This window comes from Oryx dammah, unplaced genomic scaffold, assembly GCF_014754425.2.
Source record: "Oryx dammah isolate SB20612 unplaced genomic scaffold, SCBI_Odam_1.1 HiC_scaffold_4, whole genome shotgun sequence".
Classification (NCBI taxonomy): domain Eukaryota; kingdom Metazoa; phylum Chordata; class Mammalia; order Artiodactyla; family Bovidae; genus Oryx; species Oryx dammah.
Genome location: NW_024070188.1, coordinates 57,599,200 through 57,627,030, shown reverse-complemented (window position 1 = coordinate 57,627,030; position 27,831 = coordinate 57,599,200). Strand labels below are relative to the sequence as shown.

The 27,831-nt window shown below is 40.6% G+C and overlaps 1 protein-coding gene across 1 annotated transcript in view; it reads left to right on the top strand.

Moving 5' to 3' along the window:
- Positions 1-27,831, top strand: part of MOXD1 (monooxygenase DBH like 1) — a 95,549-nt gene that overhangs the window by 45,670 nt on the left and 22,048 nt on the right. Inside the window, exons 5-7 of the mRNA XM_040239233.1 lie at positions 25,526-25,705; positions 25,990-26,092; positions 27,463-27,629. Of these exons, the coding sequence (XP_040095167.1) occupies positions 25,526-25,705; positions 25,990-26,092; positions 27,463-27,629 (450 nt within the window). The remainder of the gene's footprint in view (positions 1-25,525; positions 25,706-25,989; positions 26,093-27,462; positions 27,630-27,831) is intronic.

Below are 27,831 nucleotides of genomic sequence, written 5' to 3'. Positions count from 1 at the left end.
ATTAATGAATAATTACATCCAAGTAATTTAGAGCAGTTGTGAAACTCACTTTGATTTCATTGACTTTTTTGAGACATTAAAAAGAAGAGAACATTGAAATATATTTGGTTATAGCCAAGTGGATTTCATATTATATATTGGTCCTTTATAATTTGCTATTCACTATTTCTGCTATCTTCACTTTTATTTCTGTATTCATTTTTAAGATAAAGCTTGGTTCTTAACAAGAACTAGGCTGCCAAACGTATCTTATTTGTTACTTAAGGTAAACTCCCATGTCTAGAAGTTGTAAGATTCATAAATGAATCAAATTTACAAGGTTACGGAACTAAGTTTTTTTTTTTTAATGATAAACAGGAAATGTCAGTACTCTGAGTAATATTTTCCACTCATATAGCAAATAAATTTTCCAATGGATTTTTGGATTGGTCACTTTATGTCAAAGGATATTTGTTCCAAGTGCTAAAAGATATTTTATAGAAAACTTTATTCTTCTGCTTGAATTAATAGCATATGATATTTATGTGATAAGATGTTCTCCTGGACTGGCCTTTAATAATCTTGAAAAGAGATCACAACTATTAAAATTTTGTCCCTCATTATTTGAAAGATTAAGGAGTTTGTTCTGTGCACTGTTTCTCAAGATAATGCTTTAGTTTTTTCTCCTTTCTTGGGGTCTATTTTGAGTAATGTTCACGTTTACCTGTGCTGATTGAGTATAAAATTTGAAAACTGCATTTATGAGGTGATGAGATGTTCTTATTTTTAATTTAAATGCTGAGAGTTTAAGAAAAAACTTTATAGGTCTTTTAGAAAAGATTTGTTTATGATTTTTTGGCAGTGCGGAATCTTCCTTTCTGCACAGGCATCCTATAGTTGTGGTGCAGGGGCTTCTCATGGTGGCTTCTCTCGTGGACACAGGCTCCAGGCAATTGGGCTTCAGCAGCTGTGGCTTGCAGGCTCTAGGCTACTGGCTCAGTAGTTGTGGCTCACTAGCTTAGTTGCTCTGTGCCATGTGGGATCTTCCTGGATCAGGGATTGAACCGTCGTCTGCTGCATTGCAAGGTGGATTCTTAACCCCTGGACCACTAGGGAAGCCCTAGAGTTTTTTTTTAAGTGTTTTCTAATTTGTGTATAAGTTTCTTTTTCAATGTAATAAAAACTTGTTACAACAAGAAAAAAGAGTGAACTGTATAAAAGAAACAGTGGGGTTCCCCTTCTTCCAAATTCCACTTCTCTGAGGCAACCAATGTTAATAGACTCATTTGTTAATTTCTATAACTTTATATTCAGGAAAAAAAATACAGAATTAGATAGGGTTTTATTGGGTTAATAGCCCTTCTTTTTTGAAACAGAAGTAGGATCACTATATGTATATTACTTTGAAATTTGCTTTTTCAAATTACCACCCTTATCATTGCAGGTCAAAATGTAGTAAGACATGCATTTTAATATTTAGATAATTAAGTCCTCTGTTACATATAAACTGCAGCTTTTGTAATGATCCACATTTGATGTATATTCAAGGTGATTTAATTCTTTCGCTGCTATGAACAGTGCTTCAATAAATATTCTAGTAATTATATCCTTACATATTAATGATTTCATTTCTGTAGGATGGATTCATAAATGCATTGAGTAAAGATTATCTGCATTCCAAATTTTAGTATATTCATTAGATTACTTTCTAAATTTCACATACTAGCAGTGTGCAATATTTCCTTGTTCCCTCTCAAGTACTGAATATTTCAGTCTTTTAAATACATTGCCTACTGGTGGGTGAAAACTAGTATTTATGAGTGCTTTGACTTGCTTTGCTCAGACTACCAGTGGGAGACTGATGTTCTTTTTATTTATATCACCTCTTTGGTGAATTTTCTGTTCAATTCCTTATCAATTTCTTTTAAGAAATCCTTTTATTGAATTATATAAAAGTATACAAACACTAATATATGACCCATGGATTTTCACAAGATGAACTGGCTCATGGAATCAGAGTCAAGCTCAAGAAATTAGAATATGGCCACTCCTCCAGATGTGGCACTTGAGCCCCCCGCCCACCAGCCCAGGTACCGTTTCTCTCCAGACATAACCTCTACCCAGTCACTTTACCAACTTAGCTTGTTTTGAACATTGTGCAGAGAGAATCAGACAGTGGTACTCTTTTGTGTTTGTCTTCTTTACCTTGACATACTGTGTCAGCCATGCTTTTGCATGTATAAAATCATGTGTTCATTTTCGTCTTTGTGTGATAGTGTTTAGTAGTCTGTATATACCAGATTTTTTATTTGTTTCAGTTAGCTATTGCTGTGTCCCAAATCAAGGCTTTAAATAAATACACATTTATTACAGTTTACAGATTAGCCGGCAGGTGTTCTTCTGTTTGTTGCTTTGCTTACTCATAGTTCTGTAACCAGCTTGGGTTGTGTAGGGGGTTCTTTAATGGTGGCTGGGCTCTCTCATATGGTTGGAAGTTAGCTTTTTGTAGGCTGGTCTAGGAGTCCTCAGCTGGGAAGTGAGCTCTACTTTATAGTATCTTGTTCTCCAGAAGTCTAGATTGAGCTCATTCAAAGGTGGTGGCAAGGTTACAAACATGTTTCTGTAAGGCCATTTGATGCCTGATCTTGAGATTGACACACCTTTACTCTTAGCCCTAGAAAATAGTTTCAACCTAGATAGAAGACAGTTTTCAATTGTTTATAATGTTCTAATTTATAATAGTTCTAATTTATAAATGTTCTAGTTTATAATGGTTCTAATTGCTCTGTATCCTTGTAAATCTTGATATTACCAGTGATTTTCATTTTTACATATTTGAATCAGGAATCCTTGGGTCAGTAAGATCCCCTGGAGGAGGGCGTGGCAACCCACTCCAGCATTCTTGCCTGGAGAATCCATAGACAGAGGAGCTTGGTGGGCTACAGTCCATTGGATTACAAAGCACGACTGCTGCCACTTAGCACACACACAGATGGAGCATGGTGATGTGGCATGGTGTGATTTTTAACAGGTTTGCTAAGGTGTAACTGATGTCCAATATCTGGAGAGACACTGTTCAACATCACTACTCATTGTGCACGTGTGCTTAGTTATATCTGAGTCTTTGTGACCCCGTGGACTGTATGTAGCCTACCAGACTCCTCTGCCCATGGGATTTTCTAGGCAAGAATACTGGAGTGGGTTGCCATTTTCACCTGCAGGACTCATTAAGTGAAGTGACTCAGTCATGTCCCACTCTCTGCGACCCCATGGACTGTAGTCTACCAGGTTCCTCTATCCATGGGGTTTTCCAGGCAAGAGTACCGGGGTGGGTTGCTGTGTCCTTCTCCATTAAGCAAGTGCAAATTAAAGTCACACTGGGATTAGCTATCACATATAAAGCTGCTTTGAACACTCTTTCTTTTACAGGTCTTTTTTGGACAGATGCTTTTATTACTCTTGGATATATATCTAATAATAGAATAGCAATAGCTGGACTCCATGGTGTGCATGTTTAAGAAACTGTCAAGTAGTTTTTCAAAGTAGTGTTGCCATTTTATATTTCCATCAGCAGTGTGTTAGAATTCCAGTTACTTCATATCTTTCCATCCCTTTGTGTGTGTTCACAGTTAGTCATGTCCAGCTCTTTGTGGCCCCATGGCCTATAGCCTGCCAGGCTCCTCTGTCCATGGAATTTCCCATGCAAGAATACTGGGGCAGATTGCCATTTCCTACTTCAGGGGATCTTCCAGACCCAGGGATCGATCCCACAGCTCTTACGTCTCCTGCATTGGCAGGCGGGTTCTTTACCACTAGCACCATCTGGGAAGCCCCTTTAATTTTAGCTATTCATATAGGTGTGTGGAGGACAACTGGTAAATGACATAAATTTATTTCTCATAGTTCCAGAGGCCAGGAAATCCAAGATCAAGGCACCAGCAATGTAGGTTTCATCCTGAGGCCTCCTCTTTTGGCTTATAGGCAGCTGCCCTCTCTTTGGGTGTCCATATGATCTCTTTATACGAAGAAAGAGAGGAGAAAGCAAACTCTCTGGTTTTTCTTCTTAAAGATCTTTAATTCCAACATGAGGGTCCTACACCTGTGACTTTATTTAACCCTAATTACCTCCCAAAGGCCTCATCTTCAAATATCATCACATTGGAGTTTAAGACTTCAAGATATGAATTGAGGGGGAGAACTTATTAACCCAGATTTGTGGCAGAGGCAAGTTTTTTCATTGGCTATCTTTGCTAGCAGTTAGATTTTTCTAGTTTGCCATTTTACTGGAGTTGTATCAAACTGAGGGGTCCAGGTTCTATGTCTAAATGGAGTTGGGGAAGAGGAGTGTGTCAAGTTCGGTCCCCCATGCAACATTCTGTTAGCTATCCTGTTACTGATATTCCCTGAGTCTCTGCAATCATAGTAGAGACACATATTCTCATAGGAGCCTCAGCTTCAGTTTTTGTCTGTCACTTTGATTTCAAATATATGTATAAATTTACCTTTGAGAAATTTCACTTTATTCTTACTGAGCTTATCAATATGCTTGAAGGTGTATTTAAGGATCCAGATGTTTTCCAGCTGAGGGGTGTTTAAAACAGCTAATTATCCTAACAGAACTTGGATTCTGGTAGATACATTTCAGTTTTGCTAGATTCAGGCTTGAGAAGACGAATGCCGTGACAATAAGCGCCGAGAACAGATCTTCCTGGTATGGCTTGAGGGTCTTGTGACACTATCATATGGAGCATGGGTAGAAGGCTGAAAAGTGAATTTCTCTTGAAGCAAAGTGAAGCTGTTGGGTTCTGCCTAGAGGAATGGCATGATTTGTTGTTGAGGTTTTAAAATACAAAAGATTAGAGGAAGGAGTTTAGCTCCGACTGGTTAGAATGGTGTATGTGAGAGGAAAAGACAGCGTCCACTAGGAGAGTGGCTTGGGAATGAGAGAATACACGTGTCGTTGTAGAGGGAGAAGTTGAAATGCTTGGCAGCTCACTCGATGTTAGAGGTTAAGACCTTAATAAAAATTTGAAAGAAGAGATGGTTCATGGGGGAGAGAAGATAATGAGTTCTCTCTTGGAACCATTATCATAGCTTGATTTATCAAATAATTTTTAGATATCTTCTTTCAACTGCCGAGAAAAGAGACTGGCCACATTATTGAAACTGCACATTTCTCTTGGAATACGAATACCTATGAAGGTTGTGAATTATGAAGTTTAGATTGCATGTGTCTTTTATCTGATTGAGAAGAGTGTGAAATAAATCACCCATGCTTGGGACTTCCCTGGTGATCCAGTGGTTATGACTTGGTATTCTGTGTGGAGGGCCCAGGTTCAATCCTTGGTCAGGGAACTAAGATTTCATAAGCCACAAGATCCATGGCATGACTGAAAAAAAGTAAAAGCAAAGTAAGTCACCCATGCTTTTTATAAGTTTCTCTATAAGTCGATCCATACAGCAGACCTAAGAATATTTAAATTCTGATAAAGATATTGATTGCCAAAGTTATTTGAGGTTTAATTTAAAAGAGGTGGTGGCCATGTTTAGGAAAAATAAGATCAGACTTGTTGAAACTGATGATTCCTGAGTTTTTCCTTGAGACTCTGAATACCTGATTTTGTCCTTCAGGTCATCCTTGAGAACCTGGTGAGAGCAGAGCCATGTGCTGTGTTTAGTGGGGACAAAGAAGAACAGCAATGTAAAAATGACAATATGCTATTTAATTCTGTGTGGTTGATATATAAATTGTTACATTATTTTCTCTGTCTATAAACTTCTCAAAATCAAAAGCAAGCAAATAACTTCAAAGATAAGTGTTAACTCAGCCATAGCCTAAGTGAGACACTCTTCAGCTTATTGGTTTCCCCTTTTCTTGGAATTGCTCTGTAAATGAGGACTTCTTTTTATGGAAGTCTCATGTTTAAATATGTAGAGAATAAGAAAGAGAGAAAGAGAGGGGACATAATTACAAAAGCCATCCACTGCTGCTGCTGCTGCTAAGTCACTTCAGTCGTGTCCGACTCCGTGTGACCCCATAGACGGCAGCCCACCAGGCTTCTCCATCCCTGGGATTCTCCAGGCAAGAATACTGGAGTGGGTTGCCATTTTCTTCTCCTGGTATTCATTTATTTGTTTAATTTTCCTGAAATGTAAAGACAATTCATGTGTATTTCTTTTATTTAAAAAATTTTTTTGGTTGGTTGGCATATGGGATCTTAGTTCTCTGACCAGGAATCGAAACTGCATGCCCTGTAGTGGAAGTGTAGAGTCCTAATCACTGGACCTCCAGGGAAGACACTATGAGTTCAGTTCAGTTCAGTTCAGTCGCTGAGTCGTGTCCGACTTTTTGCGACCCCATGAATCGCAGCACGCCAGGCCTCCCCGTCCATCACCGCCTCCCCGTCCATCACCAACTCCCAGAGTTCACCCAAACTCATGTACATCGAGTCTGTGATTAGTATTTTTTAATTGATATCAATAATAATGGCTAGGGATTCCCAGGTAGCTCAGTGGTAAAGAATCTGCCTGCCAATGCAGGAGACATGGGTTCGATCCCTGGTTTGGGAAGATCCTACATGACTCGGAGCAACGAAGCCCATGCATGACAACTACTGAGGCTGAGCTCTAGAGTCCGGGAATCACAACTCCTGCAGCCCGAGTGCTAGGGCTTGTGCTCCACAAGCAGAGAAGCCACTGCAATGAGAGGCCCATGCACTGCTGTCAAGAATAGCCCTCCCTGTCTGCAACTAGAGAAAGGCCCATGCAGGGATGAAGACCCAGCACAGCCACCACCGACCCCACCCCCCCACAAAAAAAAAATGGCTAGCAACAAATTCTGTGAGGTCACCATCTTTTTTATTATTTATAATGATCTCTTTTCCAGCCAGAAGGCAAAACTTCATAAATAAAATCAAATGACTCTTTGAAACAGTGCTGTAGTGTTAAAAGTACAAAATTATTTTTGAGCCTTATTCTAACTTCTTTTCTAACCATAGCTCCCCATTCAGACCCCCTCTGCAACCTGTGTGAATAAGAAAGGGAGATAAGAACAGTCCCCCAGAATGGGACTTAAGCCAGTCAGCCCTGTTGACTTAAGCCAATTCAAGCCTGCTACTCAGCAGCTGTGTGAGTTCATTCCATTGACTTAATTGCTTGTTCTACTGACTCAGTTCCATTGTCCGTAAAATAAGGACATGATACCTGTCTCTGGAAGGTATGAAGGTGAAGTGAAATTAAGCATCATTGTGTGTGTAACATCTTGGAGCATATAAATAGAAACGATGGTTGTTACTGAATGCTATAGTACCTATATATTTCCTATAGGACTCATCTTTTTTTTTTTTTAATTGAAGGATAGTTGCTTTACAGAATTCTGTGGTTTTCTGTCATACACCAACAAGACTGACTTTAGAACCTAAGCCCCAGGAACATTGTGCTGTTATCATCCTTAGACCTTCAATCCTGGGCAGTGGTGCTTGGTGAATGTTTGTTGGATGAATGGCTCAAATCTAAATTCAAGTCAGTGATGGTGAGTTATAAACAATGTTCAGAAAAATCTCTCTTATCTGGGAAACAGATGAACTTTGAATGTGTGGCACTGTGGATTATGTTTCGAATTAAAGGGCTGAACTGAACTGTTCTGCTGTGCTACTTGCAGACACTTCATAGAAAGGGCCAAAATCAATAAAATTAATTATTTTTGTGAAACCTGCATTTATTACCAGCTCTAAGGCGATGTTACCTTGTATCTTGGAGAAAAATACTTAATATCAGTTTCCCCTACTTTCACTACAAGATAAAGTAGACTATGTTTTAAACTTAAATTTAATTTAAAGAGCAGCGAATTCTAGACCTTTGGATAAAAGCCAACATAGAATTCTGCATCAGGCAAGTGTTATTCATTTGTATTGCTTCCAGTTATAGCTAATCTTTAAACTATGCCTGAAGGAATAAAAAATACCATGCAATGATTATTTTCCTCTTCCTAGAAGAAAAATAAGATGGCCCGTTTATTAAATTTCTGCAGGAAACAAAGTCTTTAAATTATGATGAATCAATGCTAAAATAATATACTTTATTTAAATAAGCCAAAAATATTATGATAAATTATATATAAACATACGTACTAGAAGTTTCAGGATGTGGAAATAAGTCTTGAAGTGAAAGTGAATATGAAAGTCGCTCAGTCGTGTCCAACTCTTTGTGACCCCATGGACTGTAGCCTGCCAGGCTCCTCTGTCCATGGAATTCTCCAGGCTAGAATACTGGGGTGGGTAGCCATTCCTTTCTCCAGGGGATCTTCCCAACCCAGCGATCAAACCCAGGTTTCCAGCATTGTAGGTCGATTCTTTACCATCTGAGCCACCAGGGAAACCCGCAGTTCAGTTCAGTTCAGTTCAGTTCAGTTCAGTACCTGTCATGCCTGACTATTTGTGACCCCATGGTCTACAGCACGCCAGGCTTCCCTGTCCATCGTCAAGTCTTGGAGCTTACTCAAACTCATGTCCATGGAGTTGGTGATGCCATCCAATCATCTCATCCTCTGTCATCCCCTTCTCCTCCTTCCTTCAATCTTTCCCAGCATCAGGGTCTTTTTCAATGAGTCAGTTCTTCGCATCAGGTGGCCAAAGTATTGGAGCTTCAGTGTCAGCATCAGTCCTTCCAACGAATATTCAGGGAAACCTTAGTTAATATTAAAATATGCAGAATTAAATCAGTTATATTTACATGTAAGCTGTATTGAGCTAAGTGAAAAACTAAGCTTTTTTCCCCTTAATTTAGGGCTATGGCATTTTATCGTGAAGATCATCTGTTAATCATTGAGTTGTTCTTTCATGAATGGAATTATTAGGTCTTTAAACTATAAAAAACAAACACACATATACACAAAACAGCAATAACAACAACAAGAAGCAGACTATCGACTGTAACTTCAAAGGAGACCAGAAAGCAGAAACAATCCAGGGAGACAGAAAATGTTTGGTGCAGAACCAAGGGAAGGTCTGGGTGTCTTTGCTGAGACTCTCCCAGAAGGAGCTGTGTCTGTTCAGAGGTGAAACCAGCTCAGTGACATCTGCCAGTGGGCTGCAAAGTCTTGACAGCAGGCTTGGGGAGAAAACTCTTTCATTCTAAGGACCTAAAAATTTGGAGGCTATAATTGGGTTTGCAGAGGAACAGTATGTTGCTTCATCTTGATCAGTTATTACTCTAACTAATTTTGAATTAAAAAATCTTGAGAAGAAAAAAACTATGTTCCCCTAATTCAAGATTAGGAAAATAAACATTTTCAAAGATTTTGGAGGACTGCATATAATATATTTAAGTATAATAGTATGGTATAAATGCAATATATATGTAATAGTCAAGGAAGTATTATAGGTAGATTATGAATCAGAAATGTGAGAGCTAACATTTGATGAATGGTTGTATATACTATGCACTATGTAGAAGTTGGGCTTCCCAGGTGGCTCAGTGGGTAAAGAATCTGCTTGCAGTGCAGGAGACACAGGAGATGTGGGTTCAGTCCCTGAGTCAGGAAGATCCCCTGGAGGAGGGCATGAAAACTCACTTCAGTATTTTTGCCTGGAGAATCTTATGGACAGAGGAGCCTGGCAGGCTACAGTTCATGGGGTCACAAAGAGTTGGACACTACTGTGTCTGAGCATACTTCCATAAAGGCTCTGTCGCCAAACACAGTCACTTTGGGGGTTGAAACTTCAATGGATAAATTTTGAGAGATACAGCATTCAGTCCATAATACTCTCAGTCCATTCAGTCCATAATACTGCCTTTTAACAAACTTCTAAAGGAGGTCAGTCCTGGGTGTTCATTGGAAGGACTGATGCTAAAGCTGAAACTCCAATACTTTGGCCACCTCATGCGAAGAGTTGACTCGCTGGAAAAGACTCTGATGCTGCTTTTCATTCATGTAACCTTGCCTGTCTTTACTGGGGTTATTTCTTTGTTCATCAGAGCTTTTTTATATTAAGGGAATAGGCCCTTTCCTTGACATAAATGTTACAGATACTTTCCTCATTATTTTGGTGATTTAATGCGCACTTATCTTTGCTCAGCTGAGTGTTGCTTCCAATTCTTTCCTCTATTAATCTTTAGTCCACTTCTTCTCTGTAGGAAGATGGGTCACTTTGCACTGTTCTGCCTCCTCTGTCATTCTGTGATGTGGAGCTATGTTCCTATCAGACATCCCCCATTTCTGCACTTTTGATTTTCCATAAAACATGTTGGTCCTTGTGTATCTTTCTACCCTGCAGAAATCCAGATATACTCACACCTTTGATGTATGTGTTGCTGCACTGGCTAGCATGCACTGACTAACAGCACTGTTGGATAAGTTCTCTGAACCATTTTTTCTGTACTAGGAAGCAGTAAATCATCTCTATTTTATATAAAGAGTATGTACTTTCGATTCCATGAATTTCCAGAATCTGAAATGCAAGTTAACCTAAAATATTCAATTCATTGTTTAAAAACAGCTTATACTTACAAGTAAGTTAGAAGTTGCTCGTCAAAGAGTAACTGGCAATATCTAGTCTTGATATTCTATTCTCTTAATTACAATACACAGAAATAATAAAGGCTTTGAAGAAGTCTACCCTCTGGAATGAATTGTCAACAAATGGTAAAACAGTGAGTGGCAACTCCAAATAAGCAGAAAAAACTCATATATGAAATTATTGCATCCAGTAAAAAATGATAATTTACTAAGTTGCACAGAACTGAGCAGAGTTTTCAGCGTCATACTAAGAGTTATGAGCTAGACATATTTTCCTTTACTTTTTATAATGTGTTAGAAGTTGATTTGTATTTACATTTTATACATAAAAACCCTAAGTTTCAGTAAGGTTAAGCAAAGTGCCTCAGGTCACACAGCTGGTAAGTGCCAGACATTGGATTCTAAACCAAGCCTTTGGTTTTAGTCTACCACATAGTATTGCCTCCTAAAAGAAGTTCAGAGAAACAAGACAAATATGAGCCAAAATAATCAGAGAAGGCATCTGGGGAAGACAAAACCTGGTCTTTCAAGAATGAGTAAGATTTTAATAAGCAGAGTTGAGTAAGGGGGATGTATTGGATGGAGAAAACAGTACTAATGAAATCATGGAGGGAAGAATGAACATGGTGCATAAAGAGATGCGATTCCTATGGCTGGAAATTCATGCGTGTTGAGACTGTGTAAGTAACACGCAGCCAATGAAAGAGAGCCCTTGATGTCAGAAACAGAAGTGTGGAGTTGATCGGCTATAAGACAGGCGGAGTGGAACCATCAAATGTTATTCTGATTAACAAGGTCAAAAGTGCTGATTTCTGAAGGTGATTCGCCTGGTAGGGTGGTTGTTGTTGTTCAGTCACTAAATTGTGTCCAACTCTGTGACCCCATGAACTGCAGCACACCAGGCTCCGCTTTCCTTCACTGTCTCCCAGAGTTTGCTCAAATACATGTCCACTGAGTCAGTGATGCTGTCTAACCATCGCATATTCTGCAATCCCTTCTGTTCCTGCTCTCAATCTTTCCCAGCATCAGGGTCTTTTTCAGCTCTTAGATTCAGGTGACCAAAGTATTGGATATGGAGTGTGGTTCAGAAGGCAAACTCCTGTACATTCAAGAAGATAAGTGTGTGGCTATTGCTATAATTCAGGTAGGATGCATAGAAGGTGTGGACTAGGATGAATATTATGACAGGAAAGTTGCTTGAAGGGTATTTTATAGGTGGGAAATACAAAATTAGATGAGCCATATTGCTTTGAAAGTGAAGTTAGTTGCTCAGTCATGTCCGACTCTTTGCTACCCCATGGACTGTCTATAAAATTCTCCAGGCCAGGGAAGAATACTATAGTGGGTGGCCATTCACTTCTCCAGGGGATCTTCCTGACCTAGGGATCTAACCTGATTTTCCTGCATTGCAGGCAGATTCTTTACTGTCTGAGCCACCTGAGAAGCTATATTGCTTTGACATATTCTAAATATTTAGTGTTCTCATTAAAAAAAATTGGTTTTCAGATGTGTTATAGAACCCAAAACTCAGATGTTAGCTATTTTGGGAACTCATTTTTGTTTTTTTGTTTTTTTTTTTCAGAAGTCTTAATTAACAGAGCTTCTAACTTAATCTAGATTTGAGTGCTCATCTCAGTTTGCATTGTTTGTCTAAAGAGAGGAAAGAAATGAAGGGCGATGGAAGAAAATTATTGTCATTGACAATTACTATCAGTACCAAACCGATTTTAATTTCAACTGAGCATTGCTTTCTGTTGATTTCAGGCAAATCTGTTAGTCTGGAGATTTATGATGTTTCAAGAACTTCAGCTTCATTGAGTTTGGCCCTTACTATTCTGTTATTTTCATCCTTGGCCTGTTTTCCCTCAAGTTAGGAAAATGATGGCCTCAACTCCCAACATAACAGTTTTTCTTCTACATCTTGGGGAAAGGAGAGGACATCTCTTCCATCAGCCACCATGGGAAAGTCCCTATGACTTGACCAATTTAAATTCATGTCAAGGATGGGATCACATAAATGAATTTAGGCCACTCAAGGGAAGTAGGAATCGTTCTTAGCCCAGTGGATGGAGAAGGGAATGGCACCCCACTCCAGTACTCTTGCCTGGAAAATGCCATGGACGGAGGAGCCTGGTGGGCTCCATGGGGTTGCTAAGAGTTGGAGACGACTGAGCGACTTAAGCAATTAAGGATTCTGGTAGGAAAATCTTCTAGGGGAATCAATGCTGGGAGGCAACCAGAAATTATCATTCTCTGGTCTACACTTCTCTACCATTCTAGAATATGAACCATATTGTTGCAGAAAGTGGGACCCCTTCCAGGGCTGGAAACAGGGCTCTTGTCTAACACTTGGAAATGAATTGTCCGAGGAGACATATGTGCTGACAAAGCAAGAGATTTTATTGGGAAAGGGAACCCTTGGAGAGCAGTAGGGTAAGGGAACCCAGGAAAACAGCTCTGCCACGTGGCTTGCTGTCTTGGGTTTTATGGTGATGGGATTAGTTTCCGGGTAGTCTTTAGCCAATCATTCTGACTCAGAGTCCTTCCTGGTGGTGCACACCTTGTTCAGTGAAGATGGATGCCAGTGAGAAGGATTCTGGGAGGTGGTCGGACATGTGATGTCTTCTTTTGACCTTTCCTGAACTCTTCCAGTTGGTGGTGGCTTATTAGTTCTATGTTCCTTAGCAGGACCTCCTCTTGTAAAACAACTCATGCAATTGGTTCCATGGTGCCTGGCCAGGGTGGGCGCTTTCAGTCAGTGTGCTTCCCCTAACAATATGACTGTCAGAGTCATGTCTGATGCCTCTTTGCTTTCTCCTTTGACACCTAACACAGAGCACACAGTAGACTAGATATAGGTGTGTGTTTTTTGTGTTTTTTTCTTAGTTGATTAGTCGAGTGCATGACTAAATGGAGAGCATCTCTTTGAGAGAAAAGATTTTCAGAGCAAATGATAAGGAATGTTTATATTCAAAACTGTACATAAACACCCTTAAGTGTCAATGTAGCTAAGTTTCTTTTGGAGAAAGGAGGGAGGCTGTAATTCAGAAAAAGATCTCTGTAGAGAAAACACATCTCAGTCTTACATATACAGATTTAAAACTCAAATCAAGTCTCTTAGCATGTTGTACACCTTAAATTTGCACAGTGTTATGTGTCAAATATATTTCAAGAAACATAAATAAGGTACTAGTGGAGAAGGATTCAAATCCAAGAAAATGTGGTCCAAAAATGCTCTTCCATTACACTACTTGTCTTAGGTTGGGTTTCCAGAAGCAGTCCTTGGAGACAAGAATTTATGTAGGAAGGATTGATTAAGGAAGTACCAGGAGAAAACAATAGGGGGCAGAGTAAGGCTAGGGAAAGAGCCAAGCAAGGATATGATGGCTTTGTAGTTCCAGGTTTAACTTATTCTCAATGTCTTAGCCTGTTTGATCTCTTCTAACAGAATACGATAGACTGGATGGCTTATATACAAGAGAAATTTATTTCTCATAGTTCCGGAGGCCGGGAAGTCCAAGACCAAGGCACTGGCAGCTCTGGCGTCTGGTGAGAACCTCTTCCTCAGAGGTTGTTTTCACTTCAATCTCACATGGAGGAAGGGACAAGGGACAAAGCTCCCTGGGGTTACTTACAAGCACAGTAATCCCATTCATGAGGATCTGCCTTCATGACCTAAACACCTCCCAAAGGCCTAGTTTGTAATAAGCTTGGGGGTTAGGATTTTAATATATGAATTTCAGGGCGAGGCACAAGCATTCAATCCATAGCATATGAATTATGTTTAGAGCTGTCCCACTCGACCTAAGATTGCTAGACATTCATCCTCCCTTTTCACCTTCCCTAGAAGAATGTACATTATCTTGCACTTCTTGTTGTTTGCAAAGTGAGTGCAAGAGTATGCCTCCGAGGAGTCTCAGGGGAAGTAATTAGAAATTAGACAACAGAATCTGGATGATGGGTATACAGTAAAGGCTATGGAGACCTGACATGATCTCAGTGGAGCAGACTCTCTGCCACCTACTGCCCTGCCGATAAAGAGGCCAGTACATTAGTCAGTGTGGTTGTGAGGAGCACTGACTCACAGTGAAGGCCATCAGAAGTTAAACAGGGCTTTGACACTTGGGCAAGTTTCTTAATTTATATGTGTTTTACTTTTCATTTATAACAAATGTGATAATTCTATTACCTAAGCTCATTATGTTGTTTTGAGGATTAAATGAATATAATGTTTACATGTCTAGTCCAAACTAGACAGCATATTAAAAAACAGAGACATTACTTTGCCAACAAAGGTCCATCTAGTCAAAGCCATGGTTTTTCCAGTAGTCATGTCTGGATGTGAGAGTTGGACCATAAAGAAGGCTAAGCACCGAAGAACTGATGCTTTTTAACTGGTATTAGAGAAGACTCTTGAGAGTCCCTTGGATTGCAAGGAGATCATACCAGTCAATCCTAAAGGAAATCAGTCCTGAATATTCATTGGAACGACTAATGCTGAAACTGAAACTCCAATATTTTGGTGACCTGATGCAAAGAACTGACTCCTTAGAAAAGACCCTGATGCTGGGAAAGATTGAAGGCAGGAGGAGAAAGGGATGACAGAGGATGAGATGGTTGGATGGCATCACTGACTCAATGGACATGAGTTGAGCAAGCTCCAGGAGTTAGTGATGGACAGGGAAGCCTGGTCTGCCGTAGTCCATGGGGTTGCAAAGAGTGGGACACGACTGAGTGACTTAACTGAACTGAGTCTCTATATAAACATGAGTCTTAGAGCCTGATAAAAAGTAAGCACTAGTGTGATGTGACCTGCTCAAAGTCCTGTCACACAGCAGGACACAGTTAATGGCACAGCCAGGAAATGAACTTGGTCTCCAAACCTCCAGGTCATTCCACTACTCTTTACTGGCCATATAGCAAATTTATAAATTAAATAAAATTTTAAATAAACTAAATTTAAATTTATAAAATTAATTTTATAGTTAATTTAAATTTTCTTAGAGTAGCTTGGTGGTCTCTAGTTTATTAAAAATCTCAGTTAACCAATATTAATATATAACTATGACTCTTGCCTGGAAAATCCCATGGACAGAGGAGCCTGGTAGGCTGCAGTCCATTGGGTTGCTAAGAGTCGGACACGACTGAGCGGCTTCACTTTCCCTTTTCACTTTCATGCATTAGAGAAGGAAATGGCAACCCACTCCAGTATTCTTGCCTGGAGAATCCCAGGGACGGCGGAGCCTGGTGGGCTGCCATCTATGGGGTCGCACAGAATCGGACACAACTGAAGCGACTTAGCAGCATAGATCATGAATAGTCTGTTAAGAATTCAAAGGACAAATATATACACTATGTTGTGTTATAAACGCTCTTAAAGGTAATTTTATATCTTTTTTTTAACATTATTGAACTGTTTGGCAAAGGTACCTAGTTAATTCACATGCAGAAGTAAATGACTATGAATCACAGTGTTTAACATTTCTCAAGTAAAACAGGTTTAATGTTTAATATTAAGTGCGTTGGAATTTCAGGAATCAATAAGCAAGGGATAGAGACACTTATGTGTGTTAAAGGGGTAGATTTCTCTCTCCATATTGTCTTTCAAGGGCACTTTATTGAAGTAACTTTGTTATTACCTTACACAGATACAATTATGAGTAATAATTAAAATAAAAGAGTAAAACAAAAGCAAAGTAGTTTTATGTGGCAAGTTTCCTAAGAGAGAAAGAGATGTTTTCAGATAGTACTACATAAATGCACATGCATATTGATAAATTGATGATATATGGTTAATGGTGTGATTGTTAATTGGTGGCTTCCCCAGTGGCTCAGCAATAAAGAATCCACACAGGAGCCACAGGAGTCGTGGGTTTGAGCCCCGGGTTGGGACGATCACCTGGAGGAGGGCATAGCAACACACTTCAGTATTCTTGCCTGGAGAATCCCATGGACAGAGGAGCCGGGTGGGCTATCGTCCATAGGGTCACACATGATTATTAATCAGGACTCTTGGTTGCAAGTAACAGAAACCCAACCTGCATTAGCTTAGGAAAAAGAAAGGAATGTGCTGACTCATGAATTAAGAGGAAAGGTTGAATAAATAAGCCACAGGATGGTAGAGACAAGCTGGTTTCAGGAACAGCTTGAGTTAAGTATTCAAACCCTACCAAGACTGTCTTGTGTTTGGGACTTTTCTGTGTGGTTTTATTGTATCTCACCACATGCTGGCTTCTTCCACAGTCTCCACCTTCTAGTGGACAATGCATTCTTGTTTCATAGTTTGAAATTCCAAAAAAAAGGATTGATGTGTTGGGCCCCGGCCCCTGAACTAGTCAATTGTGGCTGGCAGGGCATGGTCCCACCTGAAGATGGTAGTTCCTTTGAGAATTCAAGATTGCAGTAGGGGATGGATTATTTCCCAGTGGTCTCCTCTCCCTCAATTTTCCCCTTTTCTTCATTTCTTCTATTCATCTGATTTGAACATGATTTCCTGGGCTTTAGTTGCCAAGTCCATTTGAGCTATGGCCCCTTGAATACATATCAACAAGTCGGGCTTTGCTTTGAACCATGAACTATTTCAGGCTGGATTACATGTGAGACAATGATATCATTCTCTTGCTCAATTTGGTTGCCTCTTAAAAGTCAGATATATTGTCATTCTCAAGGATCTCTGCCCAGCACGGATGGAGATAAGAAGGGAGAAAGGGAGGCAAATAGTCATATGACCTTATAATCATCTATCTGCACTGCTAGTTCTGGCTGAAATGTTCTCATAGGCTGCATCACTTTATCAACAGATGCCCTTTGGCTAACCTTTGTCAGAGACGGTTTACCTGCTTTACATGGACAGCAATCTATGCCTTGGGTGGGTACATAGAATGGGATGCCAGGGACAAGAACAGGCAAGAACAGTGATGGGGATTTACAAAATTTCCAGCTCATTACAGATTCCGCCCATCACCTCTTTCCTTTTGTTTTAATTTTTAATTTATTGAACTGCAAGTTGGCTTTGGAGAGCTGTGTTCCACACGTGTTTTAACAAGTCACATCTTAAATGGGTAGACATAGAAGAACAAATAAAGGAAAATTGCTCATAAGAGCTCTAATAACCTCCTGTTTTTCTCACTGATCTTGGTATTCCTAGACCAGTCAAGAAGGGCATTTTATCTCCCCCCCCGCTTTTTAACCCTCCTAAAATAAAATCAAAAGCAAGATGCACATATATTTGGCTATAGATAATGAATCTTTTTTTATTTTTTACATTTTTTATTTTGAAATCATTTTAGACTTACAAAAAAATTGTTGTAAAAATAGTAGATTTTCCTAAATGGTAACATCTTATCTTCCTTAGTTTGATTATCAAAACCAGGAAATTACCCTTGAGACAATATTATTAACTCACCTATGTGCATGCTAAGTTGCTTCATTCATGTCCAGCTCTTTTCGATCCTATGGACTGTGACCTGCCGGCCTCCTCTGTTCATGGGATTCTCCAGTCAAGAATACTGACGTGGGCTTCCATGCCCTCCTCCAGGGGATCTTCCTGACCCAGGGATTGACACCACATCTCTTGCATCTTCTGCATTGGCAGGCGGGTTCTTTACCACTAATGCCACCTGGGAAGCCCCCAGCTAACCTACAGACCTATTTAGATAAGAGGAAATGATGTGTATTTGTGATAAGTTCATGTCACAAACAAGTGCAGAGACAACCATGACCTAGCTACAAATGCGCACATCTGAAAAATGTTAGTTTTTTATTTAAAAATTGAGATGGGGACTGTACTAGATTCCTAGAGTTTCCATAGTAAATGACCACAAGCTGAGTAACTTGAAACAGCAGAAAGGTACTCTCTCAGAGCTCTGGAAGTCAGAAGTCCAAAATCAAGGTGTTGGCAGGGCCATGCTTTCTCAGAAGGCTCTAGCAGAGAATCCTTCCTTGGTCCTTCCAGTTTCTTATGCTTTCTGGGGTTACTTGGTTTCTGGCAACTTGACTCCCATCTCTGCCTCTGTCTTCAGATGGCCATCTTCTCTTTGTGTATCTGAGTCTGAATCTTCTCCTGTCTTCTATAAAGACACTGGTCGTTGGATTTAGGACTCATCCTCAGCTAGTGTAAACTCATCTTAACTAATTACAGGTGCAAAGACCATATTTTCAAATAAGGTTACATTCTGAGGTTCTAGGTGGATATGAATTTTGCAGGAACACTGCTTAACCCAGTACAGGGGAATTAAGCAAAAAATAATTTTATTTTGCAAGTGTTAGTATTGAGGTCATTGGTATTTGAAAGCTAAGAAAACATGGTTACTCTCAGGTTACCTTTTTTAAAAATTCGTTATTCATTTATTTTTGGCTGTGCTGGGTCCTCATTGCCGCACATGGGCTTTCTCTGGTTGTGGTGTGTGGGCTTCTCACTGTGGTGGCTTCTCTTGTTACCGAGACATGGATCAGGGATTGAACCTGTGTCCCCTGCATTGGCAGGCAGATTCTTAATCACTGGACCACCAGGGAAGTTCCTAGGTTACCTTTTAAAGGGAGCACTCACTAGACTTGGTGATTGCATCTCTGGGAGATGGTGAAGGAAGTGGGATGTAGCCTAGGTCACTGGAGTTGAGAAAATCAGGAAATTAGGAGGCAGTGCATTTGATGACTCAGCCTCCTTAATGTTGGCTTGATGGAAAAGGGAGTAGTAACTTCATTTCCATTCAATGAGTAGCTATTAAGCAGTCAGTGTGTTACAAGGACTTTGCTTTGACCTGGCTAAAGAGAGTAAGAGAGATGAGTTCATGAGGAACAGTATAAATATTTGGGGCTTTTTGATGCTCAGAAACATCAAAAACAGCAATCAAAAACAACACTGCTTTATGGTCAGTGTTAATTTTTATCTTGATCTTAGCTATGCTTAGCAGCTCTCGTTTTTTTACCTTTTTATTGCTAAGTCTTCTCAACAATACCCCTAAGTTCCATTTTCTTGAACTAACTGAAGGGACTGTTTTAATCTTTAAAATCCTTCAGGTTAAAGACTTCCCTCTCTTTTTATCTGTGTTTTGGTTCCTGGGCTGTTTTTCAGTTTGCACATAGGCTAACAGATAACCCACAGCTGCTAGACCATCCTTGCTTGGCTTGTTGCATATGAAGGTGGGTGTACAGGCCTACCATCTGTTCTAGGTCTGTAAATTTCACTTATGTACAAGAACACAGCGATCAATGACATAGTTTAATATTCGGAGTCATTGCCACCTACTTCCATGGGCACTTTTAAATAATATTTTTAAAAATTTATTTCTTCTGCCAAACTCATAATCAGCTCAACAGATTCACTTAAATGTTCATTGCCGTCTCAGAAATACCAATTTATTTATATTTGTGTGCTTTATCTTGCCATGACCTTCTGTGACCATTTCTATCACTGCAATATTCTTTTGAATAGAGGAAACTTTTGGGGATTCCCATTTTGATTGTGATGATCATGTGACATCTGTGAAGGAGGAATCAAAATAGGAGATCCTTTCTAAGTGCTTCCCCTTATAGTAGTGATAGACAAATAAGCATTACAGCCTCGTTTGTCTCCAAAATTTTTAAATACAGAAGTATAGAACTCCACCATTGATCCAAATCGGGCGGTGATGCCAAAGGAAAACTCCTTGCCATGGACAGTTACTAGGAGCACAAGAAAGAGCAGTGCTGAATGCTTGCGTTCAGCCACCAAGCAGCGTGCGTCCTGGAGCTCTGTGTGCTTCGGTCTCCTTCCTCAGATGGTGCTCGCCTGTCTCTGCCTCACTCTTACCTGGTGTAAAGTAGGATATCACAGCAGGGGATAAAACACAAGTTCTGTGACTGCTTCAGATGTTTGTGGAATGGTCATGGCAGCAGAAGATAAGATGCAGTGGTCATTTGCTGGGTGATTGGTAGCCATGCGCTAGCAGCACTAGGCTTTGTAAGCATGACAGGAAGCTTTGTGGGAAATTCTACCCCATACCAGGTGCTGGGAGCCAATGGCCCTGTCCTGCTCTCATCAAGGTGTTCACATTCCCTGGAACTTGGACTCTGCGCTAAGTGGGTTATTCCTGTCCAGAGAGATATTCTTGGTGTCTCACTTAATTATCCCCCATGCTGCTGCTGCTGCTAAGTTGCTTCAGTCGTGTCCAACTCTGTGTGACTCCATAGGTGGCAGCCCACTAGGCTCCCCCATCCCTGGGATATTCCAGACAAGAACACTGGAGTGGGTTGCCGTTTCCTTCTCCAATGCATGAAAGTGAAAAGTGAAAGTGAAGACGCTTAGTCGTGTCTGACCCTTAGCGACCCCATGGACTGCAGCCTATCAGGCTCCTGCGTCCATGGGATTCTCCAGGCAAGAGTACTGGAGTGGGTTGCCATTTCCTTCTCCAATTATCCCCCATGGTCAACTGAAAATTCTCTATCAAGAAGTTCTCCTCTTTTCAAGAGTTTGATAGTTCATATTTTTTACGGCAGACTCTTGGCTCACATGGTAAAGAATCTCCCTGCAATGCAGGAGACCTGGGTTCTGTCATTGGGTTGGGAAGACCTCCTGGAGAAAGAAATGGCAACCCACTCCAGTATTCTTGCCTGGGTAATCCCATGGACAGAAAAGCCTGGCGAGCCGCAGACCATGGGGTCACAAAGAGTTGGACACAACTGAGCGACCAACATTTCAACACTTTATTCAGTAGTTATCCTTACATATTGTTCTCAGGCACTTCTCTTTCTTTGTCTCTCAATCTCACAACAGGAAACAAAAACAAAACATCTTTTTTCTAAAGACTTTTCCTCTTCCAAGGCTGCTTATATTTCCCAATGAACAGTACGTGGGTTTGCATGCAGTAAGTTTCCTTGTTGCTTTGTGGGTGTATTTTTCCTAGGAAATCGTCATTTTCTAGGCTGTACTATCAATCTGTAACCTGGGGGTTGGATTGCAATTTAGTTCTTGAAGCCTTCACTGGGTTTCCAGGTGAGACCTTGTTATTTGCCCTACTTAGGAAAAAGCACAAAGGCCACGGTCTGTCTCCTCTCCCTAGAGACCAAGGCATGTGAACAGGGTAGCAGAAGAAGGCAGGAGACTCCCCAGGCATGAGGCTCCCTCCCAGTGTGGCGCTGCTCCCTTGATGGCAGCACTGTGTGGGGATTTTCAGTAGTGGCTCCTGAAGCACTTCCTGGGGCTGGCTCCCTGGTGTCATCACCCTCCTGCTGACAGCTGTCGGCAACTTGCCTGTGTGAAACCTTTCATCCGCCCACTCACTGGCAGCAACTCCCAAGGTTGTTGGTTTTCTCCAACATATCTTCCTTCCATAAAGTGTTGCAATCCGAAGAGTACCAACTTAAGGGGTCAGACCAGCCTAGTTTCAAATCCCCATCTACCACTTCCTAGCCATGGTTGGATTTGCTGCAGAATCCTCCGAGTCTCAGTTTTCTCATCTGTCAAATGGAAACAATAACATTTACCTTATAGATTTGTTATAAATAGTAAGTGAAATATGTGAAATGACTCAGTAGTGGCTGGTAGGTAGGAGGTGCTAAATAGAAGACAGATGTTACTATTGTTGTTCCTAGAGTGCTTTGTGAGCTTGGCAACTTGGTGTTGGTTTCAGCATTTGCTTTATATATAAAAGAGCACTTATTCTTTTAAAAATAATTATATTGGATTATAGTTGCTTTACAATATTGTGTTGGTTTCTGCTGTACAGCAAAGTGAATCAGCCATGTGTGTACATATATCCCCTCTTTTTTGGATTTCTTTCCCATTTTGTTCACCACAGAGCACTGAGTACAGTTTCTTGAGCTATACAGTAGGTTTTCATTAGTTATCTATTTTATGCATAAAAGTCACTTACTCTTAAAAGTTTTTGTTTTTTATTTTAAGAATTTTTAAAGTTATTTGAAGCTCCTTTAAGCACCATCCAGCCTCACATACTCTGCCCCCTTGCTTTCTAGTGCCCTCCTGTGGTGCCTCAGTGAAAGCCACTAGTTTCTGCGGCAGCCTTGCTGTGTGCTGTGCTTAGTCACTCAGGCATGTCCCATTCTGCGACCCCAGGGACTATAGCCCGCCAGGCTCCTCTGTCCATGGGATTCTCCAGGCAAGAATACTGGAGTGGATTGCCATGCCCTCCTCCAGGGAATTTTCTCAATCAAGGGATCAAACCCAGGTCTTCCACATTGCAAATGGATTATTTAACTTCTGAACCACTAGGGAAACTCAGGGTAGCTGCCTTAGGAGCAGCCAATCCTCATTTGCCTTTAGGGGCTCCTATCCAGAACCTAGCTAGTAGAGCTCAGTACAGCCTACAGGGTTCGGCTTGAACTTAGAAAAAAAAAAGCGAAGTCGCTCAGTTGGGTCCGACTCTTGGAGATCCCATGGACTGTAGCCCACCAGGCTCCTCTGTCCATGGAATTTTTCAGGCAAGAGTACTGGAGTGGGTTGCCATTTCCTTCTCCAGGGGATCTTCCTAACCCAGGGATCGAACCTGTGTCTCCCAAATTGCAGACAGACACTTTACCATCGGAGCCACCATGGAAACCCCTAGGCACACAGCAAAATCCTCACATGTGCCTGAATATTTAACTAAAGACATATTAGCAGTTCCCTGTCCCCCTTGGAGTACTGATGCACCCAAATAAGTATCAGTTCAGTTCAGTTCAGTTCAGTTGCTCAGTCGTGTCCAACTCTTTGCGACCCCATGAATCGTAGCACACCGGGCCTCCCTGTCCATCACCAACTCCCAGAGTTCACTCACACCCACATCCATAGAGTCGGTGATGCCATCCAGCCATCTCATCCTCTGTCGTCCCCTTCTCCTCCTGCCCCTAATCCCTCCCAGCATCAGGGTCTTTTCCAATGAACCAACTCTTCACATGAGGTGGCCAAAAAAAGCATCTTCCCTGGTGGCTCAGTAGTAAAGAATCTGCCTGCCAAATTCAGGAGCTGCTGGAGACATGGGTTTGATCATTGAGTTGGGAAGAAGACCTGGAAGAGGAAATGACAACTCTCCCCAGCATTCTTGCCTGAGAATCCCAAGGACAGAGGAGCCTGGCGGGCTACAGTCTATGGGGTCACAAAGACTGAGCACACACACACACATCAAATTTGACATGGAAACTATAATCTCAGAAAATCCTGGGCTGCCCTTCTGTGTGATTGTTATATATTATGCAACCATGTTTGAACAGTAACTGTCATTTTGAAGCAAAATAGAAAATAGTTTCTGTCTTCAGGGTATACAGTCCTCTAGAGATGAGTGCAAACACAGCCATGTGCAAGGTCATTTTCTATGAATGTGATGTTAAAAATGTACTTCTGGGTTAGGCATAGCAGGGCTCACTATTCCACACAAAACAAAAGCTGGATTTAAAAATTCAGACCCCCTGGCTGCCCATTCAGATCTCTACCTAGTGTCTACTGCTTCTCTCTTTGGCTGCCTTGACCTTTCCTATTAAAAAAAAGTAAGAATGAACGAGAAACTATATAGAAAGTCAAAATGGCAAGACTTAGAAGGAAATAGCTGGAAACACTTCATCTTTTTATGCCCGTCTAAAGCAAGGTTTTTAAATGAATTGTTTGCATTTGAGTAGTTAGGGCTAAAAGCACAAGCATGGACGAGCTCTAAGACAGCAAACTCTTGAAAACACAAAGGATCACTTTGTCAGATTAATAGAAGGGTCTAAGAACCCTGTAACTAGTGGCCACCTCTATAGTCCAGCTAAGCTAAGTACAGGACTTGTCCACCTTCTCTGGCAGTAAGGCTTTTTGAGATGTTAGGATGTGCTTAGCTCATTCTGGTTTCCTGGACAGTGTTCTGAAGGGAACTTACAGAAGGGATGGTCAAATAAACATAGTCACCTTAATCATGCTTTCAGGACCAACATCACCACTCATTCTATTTTCACAGTTTCCAGTTTCCTTCTAATTTGAATCACTACACAGTGAGTACAGCACATCACTACAATGACTTTTTCTCTCCTAAATTCTAATGGTAAAATTCTTATTAGAATTTGATTTTAGTCACTAAAATAAAAGTGTCCTTTATTGAGCCTTCCTTTGTGCCTAGTACTATGCTCTGCACCATATAGAAGATAGATAGGAAGAAAGGTATTACTACCTCCAGTGCATGTGTGCAAAGTTGCTTCAGTTGCATCTGACTCTTTGCGACCCTATGGACTGTAGCCCGGCCAGGCTTCTCTGTCCACAGGATTCTCCAGGCAAGAGTACCAGAGTGGGTTGCCATGCCCTCCTCCAGGAGATCTTCCCAACTCAGGGATCGAACCCACGTCTCTTAAGTCTCCTGCATTGGCAGGCAGGTTCTTTACCACTCGCGCCACCTGGGAAGCCCCAATACCTCCAGTAGGGATGGGCAAAGATAACATTTTAAGGGAGATTGAAGGAGTTTATGCCTGTGTGATTTTTTTTTTTCCCTCTGTGAGAGGGAGACAGAGAGAGATAGAGACAGAGAGATGGAGAGGTAGAGAGTGCCAGGCAAAGTAAAGCCTGGAAGAGAGCAAGCAGGTTTTGAAACAGCTGCTACACAGAATGTTAAGGGAAACAACGAGTTTAAAAAGCAAACAACACATTAGTAAAGTCCTTCCGAGGTGGTAAAGAATCCAAGTGAGGTGGAGGAGATGTGGGTTCGATCCCTAGGTCAGGAAGATCCCTGGAGAAGGAAATGACCCCTTTGGTGTTCTTGCCTGGAAAATCCCATGGACAAAGGAACCTGGAGGGCTACAGTTCATGGAGTCGCAAAAGAGTTGGATATGACTCAGTGACTTAACAACGACAGCAACGATTCTTAGAGAAGCGAATGGTTAGTGCATCTTTGCTCTTGCCATTGTCCTTGCCATCATCATCATCACAGTCACCGTCTCCAGAACAAATGATGCTTCAACCGCACAACAGTTACACAATGGAGAAAACTGCTCCTTTGGAAAACCGATGATCGTTTATGCTAGTTTCGTGCCTCTCGGAGGGTGTTGAAGGGTGCTTATTTGATTGCATCGTCCCTCTCACCTGTGCCTGTTTAGGTTGAGCCCGTGATTCAGAAAGGCCACGAGAGCCTGGTCCATCACATCCTGCTCTATCAGTGCAGCAGCAACCTCAGTGACGGCGTCCTGGACGACGGGCACGAGTGTTACCACCCTAACATGCCCGATGCCTTCCTCACCTGTGAGACCGTCATTTTCGCCTGGGCCATTGGTGGAGAGGTGGGACCGCTCATTACTGAGATGTAACAAACTTAATTGATCCCTTTTCCCCCTGTGATTCTAACACTTCTAAGTAAAACTCTATGCACTCTTTTTGATATGAGGGTGTGTTATTTTTCTTTCCACAGGAAATCATTCTTTCCTTAAGCCATTTTATTTGATTAACTATAGATTAATACAGTTGTAGAATGTTGAGATATCATTGAGAATGTTTGGGTTTTGAATGGAGTAGAGCTCTCAGGGACTTTCACAGAACACTATGTCATGGAATTTTGCTCTTTTAGGGTTTTTCCTATCCACCTCATGTTGGATTATCCCTTGGCACTCCGTTAGATCCTCATTATGTGCTCCTGGAAGTCCATTACGACAATCCAACATATAAGGAAGGTGAGTATTTTTTTATAAATTCTACCTATGATTTTTAAAAGTTTTATAACTTTTCCCTTTATTTTAACAGAGTTAAACAGACTTCAAATAAAATAGCATTTAATGTTGTAAAAAAAAATTAGCCTATACATTTGTCATCCAAATTGGGATACCTTTTAGAGTAGAAAAAGCCACTATAAGCAATTTCACTGGGACAGCAGTCATTGGCCAGCAATGAGCTAGGCAAATGAGCACATGTAGTCACTAATCTTAAAAGGCCATTTGGACATTACTCAGAAAGTAGAAAAATAGACTTTTCCCTTTATGGTGTAAATTAGTCTGAAATACATGGTGCTTATGAAACATTTTCTTTCTAAAAGCACATATGAAAAATTACCATTCATCACACTAGAAAATATTAAGCATCTTGCTGTGTTGACACTGCAGTTGACGCTGGTGTTGAAATGAAGAAGGGCAAGTATTTACACCTGAATTTACTATGTAATATCCCAACACCAAAAACTTAAAGGATTCAATATGGAATTATCAATAGAAGAAACTCAAGGTTATGATTTTACACTGATTTGTGCAATTTTTCATCAAATACTGAGCACCAAGGATATGCTGGATCTGTGCTTAATGACATAATGTCCCCATCTTCAGGGATATTATAGTGTAGTGGGAAAGGCAAACAATAAAATAATCACAACAATTAATACAAAATTATTTATATGCTAATTGATCCAACAGGTCACAGGTAGGTAAGTCACTGTTGCAGAAAGAAGTCAATTAATTTCCAAGTGGAATGGATTTATGAAGTGTTTGGGGCCCATATTCTCCCTCCTTATGATAACTATGTCACAGCAAGGGATGTATCTTATCTTTCCTCCCCACCATGCCTGTTATGTTGTTCACATCATAGATTCTTAATAATCGTTTGTTGATTATATGACTATGAATTATTAAAAGACTGGTGGTAAACTATAAAGAAAGTTAATTATTAATATTTTTCTCTATCATCACATGGTTTCTAGACCAAGTGGTCTTCACCTCTCTGTAAATGTTACTGAGCTTCACCTCAAAACAGTATCAAATAATACTTCTGTTGAGTTACTGTATATTCTAATGAATGACTTAGAATTTTTATTTCTGTCTTCATGTTAGATAATTGTGGAATATATTATTAGATAATACAAACGTGTCTCCCATGGTATGCTGTATAAGTTTTCTTTGTGAATCTGGATGTTGCCTTTCATTAATCTTTGCTTGTATTCCTTTCCCTTGTGAGAGTTTAAGGAAAATCAGTAAACCTATTCCAGCTGAATATGGAAAACTTTTTCAAGTACTCAAGCTCACTTTTAATTTTTCTTGTCTAAATGCTCTTGTTCCAGGCTTAATAGATAATTCTGGATTGAGATTATTTTATACGGCAGATATAAGGAAATACGATGCTGGGGTTATTGAGGCTGGCCTCTGGGTAAGCCTCTTTCACACCATCCCTCCAGGCCTGCCTGACTTCCGGTCTGAGGGTCACTGCACCCTGGAATGCCTGGAAGAGGTATGGTGTGTCTGGGTCTGTGAGCTGCTCTTCCTAGATTAATCTATGCTTGTAGAAACTATGTTTGGAAAATTCCAAGTTTATTACTAATCTTTTTGTTGTTGTCACGCTATAAAATGATTGTTTACAATTTTAGCGAGACCTTTATTGCTTTTTAAAATCCTGAAGGCTGCAGGAGTAGAATTTTGGTGTTTTCCTTCCT